Source organism: Theropithecus gelada, chromosome 13 (genome assembly GCF_003255815.1).
Source record: "Theropithecus gelada isolate Dixy chromosome 13, Tgel_1.0, whole genome shotgun sequence".
Taxonomy (NCBI): Eukaryota; Metazoa; Chordata; class Mammalia; order Primates; family Cercopithecidae; genus Theropithecus; species Theropithecus gelada.
This window is the reverse complement of record NC_037681.1, coordinates 90,790,346-90,801,304: the sequence shown is the minus strand read 5'-3', so window position 1 is coordinate 90,801,304 and position 10,959 is coordinate 90,790,346. Positions and strand designations below refer to the sequence as shown.

At 44.8% G+C, this 10,959-nt stretch overlaps 1 protein-coding gene across 12 annotated transcripts in view; it reads left to right on the top strand.

Moving 5' to 3' along the window:
* C13H2orf42 (chromosome 13 C2orf42 homolog) overlaps nt 1-10,660 on the top strand; it is a 44,095-nt gene extending 33,435 nt beyond the window's left edge. For 9 of the 12 annotated variants that reach the window (XM_025354991.1, XM_025354992.1, XM_025354995.1 and 6 more), the window contains one exon: nt 9,986-10,660. In XM_025354991.1, coding sequence (XP_025210776.1) covers nt 9,986-10,194 — 209 coding nt within the window. In that variant the 3' untranslated portion in view covers nt 10,195-10,660. Of the gene's footprint in view, nt 1-7,705; nt 7,889-9,985 lie in introns of all 12 variants that reach the window. The other 3 variants (XR_003115388.1, XR_003115389.1, XR_003115390.1) reach the window with 2 other exon arrangements.
* The last annotated feature ends 299 nt before the right edge of the window (nt 10,661-10,959 follow it).

The following is a 10,959-nucleotide window of genomic DNA, read 5'->3' as shown; positions in this document are numbered from 1 at the left end:
TTTTTTTTTTTTTTTTTTTTTTTTTTTTTTTGAGACGGAGTCTCACTGTGTCTCCCAGGCTGGAGTGCAGTGGCGCGATCTCGGCTCACTGCAAGCTCCGCCCCCCGGGTTCACGCCATTCTCCCGCCTCAGCCTCCCAAGTAGCTGGGACTACAGGCGCCCGCTACCGCGCCCGGCTAGTTTTTTGTATTTTTAGTAGAGACGGGGTTTCACCATGTTAGCCAGGATAGTCTCGATCTCCTGACCTTGTGATCCACCCGCCTCGGCCTCCCAAAGTGCTGGGATTACAGGCTTGAGCCACCGCGCCCGGCCGAAATTTAGAATTTTTAATTATTCTGTCAAATTCTTGTGAATATTATATTTTTTGCTGCTCTTTTGAGTGAAATATCTATCCTGATTCTAACTTGTTATTGCCACTAACTTGTTATTGCCAGTTATGGAAATCTCTTAGTTTTAGTATACTTAGTATTAAATTGGTACCTTTGATGAAGTCCCAGTAGTGATAATAGTAAATGAAGGCTGGGCACAGTGGCTCATGCCTGTAATCCCAGAGCTTTGGGGGCTGAGGCAGTAGGATCACTTGAGGCCAGGAGTTCAAGACCAGCCTGGGCAATATAGCAAGACCCCCACTCTACTTAAAGAACAAAAATTAAAATCTGTTCTAAGTCTGTAGTTTTAGACTGTACTTGAATTTCATCTGCTTTATGGTGTTTTCCAAATCAGATAACTGGCTTTTATCAGTTCTGAATTTCTTTTTTTTTTTTTTTGGAGAGGGAGTCTCGCTCTGTCACCAGGCTGGAGTGCAGTGGCATAATCTTGGCTTACCACAACCTCCGCCTCCCGGGTTCAAGTGATTCCCCTGCCTCAGCCTCCTGAGTAGCTGGGATTACAGGTGCCTACCACCACGCCTGGCTAATTTTTTGTATTTTAGTAGAGACGGGGTTTCACCGTGTCACCCAGGCTGGTCTCGAACTCCTGAGCTAAGGCAATCTGCCCACCTTGACCTCCCAAAGTGCTAGGATTACAGGCATGAGCCACCACCCCCGGTCCTAAATTTGTTGTAAATTAATAATTTCTCTTTTAAAATTTTTCCTAATATTTTCTTGGAACTATTTTTGTAGCTTTTAAAAGGAATACTCGGCCGAGCGCAGTGGCTCATGCCTGTAATCCCAGCACTTTGGGAGGCCTAGGCGGGTAGATTACTTGAGGCCAGGAGTTCCAGACCAGCCTGGCCAACATGGTAAAACCCCGTCTCTACTAAAAATACAAAAATCAGCCAGGTGTGGCTGGGCATGGTGGCTCATGCCTGTAATCCCAGCACTTTGGGAGGCTGAGGCGGGCAGACCACGAGGTCAGGAGATCAAGACCATCCTGGCCAACATGGTGAAACCCCATCTCTACTAAAATGCAAAAAATTAGCCGGGTGTGGTGGTGCGTGCCTGTCGTCCCAGCTACTCAGGAGGCTGAGGTAGGGGAATTGCTCGAACCCAGGAGGCAGAGGTTGCAGTGAGCCCGAGATCGTGCCATCGCACTCCAGCCCGGGTGAGAGGGCCAGACTCTGTCTCAAAAATACATAAATAAATAATAAAAGGAATACTCAATTTTTTAAATTAATGTTTGATAACATTTAAAGTTATTATCTGAATCATCTATAATTACAGTTTAGTTTCTGTCCTCAGTACCTTGTATTTAAAATTTCAAATTAGTTGAGGCTTTTGATCTTCATATTCTTAGTTATCAATTTCTAGTTTTATTATTTTGAGGTCAGAAGACGTATCTTTAATTTCTTTCTTTCTTTTTTTTTTTTCTTTCTTTTTGGAGACCGAGTCTCACTCTGTTGCTCAGGCTGGAGTGCAGCGGTACGATCCTGGCTCACTGCAACCTCCATCTCCTGGATTCAAGCAATTCTCCTGCCTCAGCCGCCTGAGTAGCTGGAATTACAGGCACATGCCATCATGCCCAGCTAATTTTGTATATTTAGCAGAGACAGGGTTTACCATGTTAACCAGGCTGATCTCGAACTCCAGACCTCTGGTGATCTGCCCACCTCAGCCTCCCGAAGTGCTGGGATTATAGGCGTGAGCCACCAAGCCCAGCCTTAATTTCTTTCTTTTTAGGAATTTTAAAATGTTTTTTCACTAACAACATATGATATGAATTTGTGCTAGCATAGATGTTATTTATCCAATGTAAACTCGTATATAGTTTTTGTTTGTTTGTTTTTCAGATAGAGTCTTGCTCTGTCACCCAGGCTGGAGTGCAGTGGCACGATTTCAGCTTACTGCAAGCTCCGCCTCCTGGGTTCAAGTGATTCTCCTGCCTCAGCCTCCTGAGTAGCTCAGATTACAGACGTATGCCACCACACCCAGCTAATTTTTGTATTTTTAGTAGATACGGGGTTTCGCCATGTTGGCCAGGCTGGTCTCAAATTTCTAACCTCAGGTGATCCACCCACCTCAGCCACCCAAAGTGCTGGGATTACAGGCGTGAGCCACCGCGCCTGGCTATATATACCTTTTAAATCAGTCATTTTATTTGGGTGTTTAAGTCCTCTCTGTTATCTCTTTGACCTGCCAAAGACTAGAAAAGTCATTTTACCATTTTCTACTAAAATTGTTTCCTTGAATGACTTCTTATATTTCTAAAAGCCTTTAATTATTTTAAATGCAGTGTTGTTGGTACATCAGAGTTATTGCCAGATGTTGTTAATGTAAATTGTATGTTATCAACATAAAAATAACTTTTGCCCTAAATTCTTTGTCCAGTATTACAACCATGACACCAACTTTCTTTTGTTTTTTCTTTTATGTTTTAAATTTTTTTTTTTTTTTTTTTTGAGATAGGGTCTTGCCCTGTTACCCAGGCTGGAGTGCAGTGGCACAATCATGGCTCACTGCAGCCTCAAACTCTTGGGCTCAAGTGATCCTCCCACCTCAGCCTCCTGAGTAGCTGGGACTACAGGCACATGTCACCATTCCCGGCTAATTTCTTTTTATTTTTAGTAGGGACAAGGTCTTACTCTGCTGCCCAGGCTGGTCTTGAACTCCTCCTCAGCCTCCCAAAGTGCTGAGATTACAGGCATAAGCCACCATGCCTGGCCTGTTTTTTATTTTTTTAATGTTTGCCATCCATTTAGTTTTAACTTTTTTGTGATATTGTTTTAATTGAATCTATCTTTTTTCAGAGACAGGGTCTTGCCATGTTGCTCAGGCTGGAGTGCAGTGGCTATTTCTAGGTGTGATCATAGTACACTACAGCCTTGAACTCCTGGGTTCAAGTGATCCTTCCACTTGGCCTCCCAAGGAGCTGGGACTACAGGCACACACCACCAGGCCCAACTTAGATGAATCTTTTATCAACATTATATAGTTGGTTTTGACTTTCTCTAATTTTAATAGTCTATCCTCTTTATATTTATTATAATTGATATAGTTGGTCTTCTGTGTTATTTTTCGCTAAATGGACTATGTTCTCTGCCTTGTCTTCATAGTTTTTGAAGGTGATACCATATTCTTTTTTTTTTTTTTGAGACAGGGTTTCACTCTTATTGCCCAGGCTGGAGTGCAATGGGGCAATCTCGGCTCACTGCAACCTCTGCCTCCTGGGTTCAAGCAATTCTCCTGCCTCAGTCTCCCAAAGAGCTGGGATTACAAGGCATGTGCCACCACACCCAGCTAATTTTGTATTTTTAGCAGAGACAGGGTTTCTCCACATTGGTCAGACTGGTCTTGAACTCCCAACTTCAGGTGATCGGCCCACCTCAGCCTCCCAAAGTGCTGGGTTATAGGCATGAGCCACTGCACCCGGCCAGTGATACCATATTTTTATGTTTAGTTCTACTAGTGTTTAATTTTGAATTTTTCTTTCTTTTCTTCTTCTTCTTTTTTTTTTTTTTTTTTTTGAGACGGAGTCTTGCTTTATCACCCAGGCTGGAGGGCAGTAACGCGACCTTGGCTCACTGCACCCTCTGCCTCCCAGGTTCAAGCAATTCTCTTGTCTCAGCCTCCCCAGTAGCTGGGACTACAGGCACCCACCACCATGCCCGGCTAATTTTTGTATTTTTGGTAGAGATGGGGTTTCACCATATTGGTCAGGCTGGTCTCGAACTCTGACCTCAGGTGATCCACCCGCCTCAGCCTCCCAAAGTGCTGGGATTACAGGCATGAGCCACCATACCCGGCCTAATTTTGCATTTTTCAAAAGTATTCTTTAACCTGAGTTTGTCTATGTTTAAATCTTTGATCTGACAGGGCACAGTGACTCACACCTATAATCCCAGAACGTTGGGAGGCTGAGGTTGGAGGACAGCTTGAACCCAGGAGTTTGAGACCAGCCTGAGCAACACAGGGAGACCCCATCTCTATAAAATAATTTTTAAAATTAGCTGGGGGCTCCTCTGCCTATGAAGTAGCCATTCTTTATTTCTTTACTTTTTTTTTTTTTTTTTTGAGATGGAGTGTCGCTCTATCTTCCAGGCTGGAGTGCAGTGGTGCGATCTCAGCTCACTGCAAGCTCCGCCTCCCGGGTTCATGCCATTCCATTCTCCTGCCTCAGCCTCCCAAGTATCTGGGACTACAGGCGCCCACTACCACACCCAGCTAATTTTTTTGTGTTTTTAGTAGAGACGAGGTTTCACCATGTTAGCCAGGATGGTCTTGATCTCCTGACCTCGTGATCTGCCCGCCTCGGCCTCCCAAAGTGCTGGGATTACAGGTGTGAGCCACCGCGCCTGGCCTGAGATACAGTCTTGCTCTGTCACCAGGCTGGAGTGCAGTGGTGCAATCTTGACTTACTGCAACCTCCACCTCCCAGGTTAAAGCGATTCTCCTGCCTCAGCCTCCTGAGTAGCTGGGACTTCAGGCCCGTGCCACCACGCCCAGCTAATTTTTGTATTTTTAGTAGAGACAGGGTTTCACCATGTTGGCCAGGATGGTTTTGATCTCTTGACCTTGTGATCTGCCCACCTTGGCCTCCCAAAGTGCTGGGATTACAGGTATGAGCCACCACGCCCAGCCTCCTTTACTTTCTTAATAAACTTACTTTCAAAAAAAAAAAAATTAGCCAGGAATGATGGTACATGCCTGTGGTCCCAGCTACTTCAGAGGCTGAGGTGGGAGGGTTGCATGGGCCCTGGAGGTCGAGGCTGCAGTAAGCCATGATTGTGTCACTACACTCCAGGCGGGGCGACACAGCAAGACCTTGTCTCAAAAAAAAAAAAAAAAGAAAAAGAAAAACTGATTCTCTGGAATTTATCATGATGTAACTTATGTAAGTTATAGATAAGGTTCCACCACCTTTTATTTTCTTCCAGATGGTTATCTGGTTGATACAAACCATTTATTATAAGAAACACTTATTTGTTTTTATTTCAGTAGTTACAAATGCCATTTTTATCTTAGGCTAACTAAATTCCTGTTCTATTTGTGTCTATTTCTAGTCTTTGTGTTTTGTTCCTTTAATCTGTCTAGATGCATGCCAGTACCACACTCTTTTGGTTATTATGGGTTTGTAATATATTTTAGAACCATGTCAGATTTTTTTTTTTAGTAGAAATTTCTGGCCGGGGGTGGTGGCTCACACCTGTAATCCCAGCACTTTGGGAGGCCGAGGCAGGCAGATCACGAGGTTAGGAGATCGAGACCATCCTGGCTAACACTGTGAAACCCTGTCTCTACTAAAAATACAAAAAATTAGGCCAGGCGTGGTGGCTCAAGCCTGTAATCCCAGCACTTTGGGAGGCCGAGACGGGCGGATCACGAGGTCAGGAGATGGAGACCATCCTGGCTAACCCGGTGAAACCCCGTCTCTACTAAAAAAAGTACAAAAAAAAAACTAGCCGGGCGAGGTGGCGGGCGCCTGTAGTCCCAGCTACTCGGGAGGCTGAGGCAGGAGAATGGCGTAAACCCGGGAGGCAGAGCTTGCAGTGAGCTGAGATTTGGCCACTGCACTCCAGCCTGGGCGACAGAGCGAGACTCCATCTCAAAAAAAAAAAAAAAAAAAAAATTAGCCAGGCATGGTGGCGGACGCCTGTAGTCCCAGCTACTCAGGAGGCTGAGGCAGGAGAATGGCGTGAACCCAGGAGGCGGAGCTTGCAGTGAGCCGAGATCGTGCCACTGCACTCCAGCCTGGGCGACAGAGCAAAACTCCGTCTCAAAAAAAAAAAAAAATTTCTTACACAGATGGGGGTCTCGCTATGTTGCTCAGGCTGGTCTTGAACTCCTGACCTCAAGCGATCCACCCTGGTCCTCCCAAAGTGCTGGGGTTACAGGCATGAGCCACTGTGCCCAGCTGACCATGTAGATTTTAATTCTACTCTTTGTGGTTCTTGAAATTTGGCCTTTTCTTGTTTGTCTTCCTTTTACTCTCATCCAGCTGCCTTTTCTTCCCAGTCTGGGCTCTCCTTATGATTCTGGCCTTATTTCCATAAAGGCCAGATCTTATTTTTTTCTTTTGTGGATGCTAAACAGTTCCCTGAAATTTCTGTTGTTTTTTTTTTTTGAGACAGAGTCTTGCTCTGTCACCTAGGCTGGAGTACAGTGGCGCGATCTCAGCTCACTGCAACCTCCACCTTCTGGGTTCAAGCAATTCTCCTGCCTCAGCCTCCCTAGTAGCTGGGGATTACAGGTGCCCACCACTATGCCCAGATAATTTTTGTATTTTTAGTAAAGACGGGGTGTCACCACCTTGGCCAAGGTAGTCTCGAACTCCTGACCTCGTGATCCACCCCCCTCCGCATCCCAAAGTGCTGGGATTACCAGGCGCGAGCCACTGCACCCGGCTGTTTAAATTTTCTTTTGGATAGATCAGTCATTGCTTTCCCTTCCTTTAATTCTTCTAGTTATTTACTCCCTTTTCCTTATATAGTTTTTTTTTTTAACTTCCTGTTCTTTTCTTTTCTTATTACTGAACAGATTAAGATCTGTCCAGACTTTGGGAGGCCAAGGCGGGCAGATCACGAGGTCAGGAGATCAAGACCTTCCTGGCTAACATGGTGAAACCCCGTCTCTACTAAAAATACAAAAAAAAAATTAGCCAGGCATGGTGGCGGGCGCCTGTAGTCCCAGCTACTCGGGAGGCTGAGGCAGGAGAATGGTGTGAACCTGGGAGGTGGAGCTTGCAGTGAGCTGAGATCGAGCCACTGCACTCCAGCCTGGGTGACAGAGCGAGACTCCATCTCAAAAAATAAAACAAAAAAAAAAAAACAAGATCTTTCCAGACTCAAATTTTGGTAACAGGCAGATTGCTTGGGATCACTCCTGCGTGATGGCTGGCTCCGTCTCAGATCTGTATGTGAGGCGCTGATGCAAAGTTCTCATATCTATTATTTCTCTTTCCTACCACAGTGGCATCTCCTGAACATCTCTGCCTCCTTCATTGCTAATAATGGAATATAGGAAAAAACACACAAAACTAAGATTCCCCACATACACAGTTTTCAAGGGTTTCTCCTCTTTTTCCCACCCAAATTGCTTTACTAGTGCAGACTGTACTTTCCAGAACACACTCTGCCACTGCTATTCACTTTTTTTTTTTTTTTTTTTGAGGTGGAGTCTTATTCTGTTGCCCAGGCTGGAGTGCAGTGGTGCGATCTCAGCTCACTGCAACCTCTGCCTCCCAGGTTCAAGCAATTCCTTTGTCTCAGCTTTCTGAGTAGCTGAGATTACAGGTGCGTGCCACCACACCCAGCTAATTTTTGTATTTTTAGTAGAGACAGAGTTTCACCATGTTGATCAGGCTGGTCTCGAACTCCTGACCTCATGATCTGCCCGGCTTGGCCTCCCAAAGTGCTGGGTTTACAGATGTGAGCAACTGCACCTAGCCCTGCTATTCAACTTTAACCATGCACCTACCCTCCCCCAAGTCCCCTTTGCAGTCATCAAGAATTCAGGTACATGAGTGGGGAGGGGGTGTGTGTGAGATGTTCTAAAGGAAAGGAAGTGGCACTACGCATTTGCTGCTGTGTACAAGTAGTAGCCAGGGCACAAACAGTGAGAGAGAGAGAGTATTTTCCTGCCTTTTTCCATGTAGCCTCCCTTTATGAAGGAAAGATGGGATACGCTATGGCCAAAGTCTGGGTGGATTTCTTTCCATCCATCTCCACCTGTTTTATATTTCCTCCCAGAAGCTGCCAGTGGTCTTAGTGTTCATCAGTTGTGAGTTTTCATCTTTTTCTATGTCTTCATTGACATTTAAGTGAAAAGTTGGCAGCCAACTCCAGATATCATTTGAAATGGAAGCTAGAATGTCTGTGACTAACATGAGCTAGATAATACCTAACATTTATATTCTATGACTAAAAGAAACCAAACAGACCAAAATACCCTGCCAATAAGGTTGTTAGTCCAGGGTGGATGGATGCTTTGTTTCTCATCATATCAGTGATATCTTAGTCTTTGTGGGAAAGAAAGGACCAAAAGAAGTTGAGGGAAGGAGTTTAAACGGAGTGAGTATTTAGGCTAAAGTGGAGAGAGAGTAACACAGTGAAGTGAAAAGTAAAATGTAGGCCAGGCGCAGTGGCTCACACCTGTAATCCCCACACTTTGGGAGGCCGAGGTGGAAAGATCACCAGAGGTCAGGAGTTCGAGACCAGCCTGGCCAAGATGGTGAAACCCTGTCTCTACTAAAAATACAAAAATTAGCTGGACATGGTGGTGCGTGCCTGTAGTCCCAGCTACTTGGAAGGCTGAGGCAGAAGAATCACCTGAACCCAGGAAGCGGAGGTTGCAGTGAAACAACATTGCAACACTGTACTCCAACCTGGGCAACAGAGCAAGACTCCATCTCAAAAAACAAAAACAAAAAATAAAAAGTAAAATACTAGCTTATGAAGTCGAAGGTTAAGTAGTGCTGAGAGAAAAATGTGTATACATTATTAATCAGGGTCCTCTCCTCCATCCTTCTTGTTTTTTTGTTTTTTGGGGGTGTTTTTTGAGGCGGAGTCTTGCTCTGTTGCCCAGGCTGGAGTGCAGTGGTACAATCTCAGCTTACTGAAGCCTCCATCTTCTGGGTTCAAGCGATTCTTCTGCCTTAGCCTCCGAAGTAACTGGGATTACAGGAGCATGCCACCACACCTGGCTAATTTTTGTATTTTTAGTAGAGACGGTTTTGCCATGTTGGTCAGGCTAGTCTTGAACTCCTGACCTCAAGTGATCCACCTACCTCAGCCTCCCAAAGTGCTAGAATTACAGGCATGAGCCACTGCCCCTGGCCTATCCTTCTTGTTTTCTTATATTACTTTTTTTTTTTTGAGATAGGGTCTCACTGTATTGCCCAGGCTGGCATTGAACTACTGGGCTCAAGCAATCCTCCCACCTCAGTCTCCCAAGTAGTTGGGACTAGCGGCACATTTCACCACACCTGGCTAATTTTTTTGTAGAGACAGGGTCTCACTTGTTGCATAGGTTGGTCTTCAACTCCTGGCCTCAAGCTATCCTCCTGCCTTGCCCTCCAACACTGTTGGGACTACAGGTGTCAGCTACCACGCCTGGCCTAAATATATAGTTTTAACTTCATGATGGCTAGGTGTGGTGACTCACGCCTGTAATCCCAGCACTTGGGAGTCTGAGATGGGCGGATCACAAGGTCAGGAAATCGAGACCATCCTGGCTAACACGGTGAAACCCCATCTCTACTAAAAATACAAAAAATTAGCCAGGTGTGGTGGCACACGCCTGTAATCCCAGCTACTCAGGAAGCTGAGGGAGGAGAATCGCTTGAACCTGGGAGGCAAAGGTTGCAGTGAGCCAAGATCACGCCACTGCACTCCAGCCTGGGAGACAGAGTGAGACTCCGTCTCAAAAAAACAAAACAAAAACAAAAACTTAATGATGATCAATAAATCTGATATCCCAGTCACCACTGAATTTATAAACCTCATTCCGCCTTCTGATTATCAAAGCTGAACAGACTGCTCCAATTCCAGACACTTTTTCTTGCAATTAGGAACACCTATTAAAGTGTACTAATACTCCTTTTTACTCTTTAGGCAACACTTCCCCAGATCAAAAGGAACCAACACCTTTCATCATCGAGTGGATCCCAGATATCCTTCCCCAATCTAAGATTGGCGAGCTGCGGATCAAGTTTGAGTATGGCCACCACCGGAATGGGCATGTGGCAGAGTACCAAGACCACCGGCCTGCCTTGGACCAGCCCTTGGAACTGGCCCCTCTGACCACTATCACTTTCCCCTAAGGCAAAACAAGAGAATAATCTTTTGCTGCTTAATTTGCACATCCCCACCCCTTGACAACTTTAAATACTAGTTACGCACTTAGATGGCCCTGTTCCTTAGTGAACTGCTCTTAGCTAAGATGCAAATTCTCAGTGCTTTCAAGTGGATTCTGCTGAAGAAAATCTCTTGTAAATAGCCTTTTTGGTGCTGCTGTGTACAGTCTTCATTATGCATTGGGCAGTATTTCTGGGTAGAGTTTTAAAAGGAACAGAAAGAAAACCAGCTTATTTTCCTTCTTATGAACTCATTTTTAGCGTTTATTTCAACCTTTTGCTAATTATCTGAGAAATTTGCAGCACTCAGCCATACACGAACAGTGTTGGAAAGTTAACACCCTGGCTAGGGCAGAATGTTAAAGACCATCTTGGCAGAGTTCCAGCCATGCTCTTTATTCTGTTCTCAAAGCACAGCGTCACTAGTTTTTCCAAATTATATCATGGTCACCTTTTTATAAAATTATAAATTTTGGGGGGCGGGATTTAACTGATAGTGATACAGGAAAAAGAGATCCAGGTGTCAAGGGAATATTGCTATTTCAAACTAATGCTTGTAATAGCTTGTTCACTTAATATTTGTATCTTTTTATGTTCTCCAAACGGTAAAATTCAATTGCTGTTTCTGAGTTCAATGATCACAGAATAGAGATACTGAAAAACTCAGAAGTATAAGCCTATCTTTAAGGAGGAAAGAAGGGAATGAACATTTCTTGCATGCCTACTATGTGC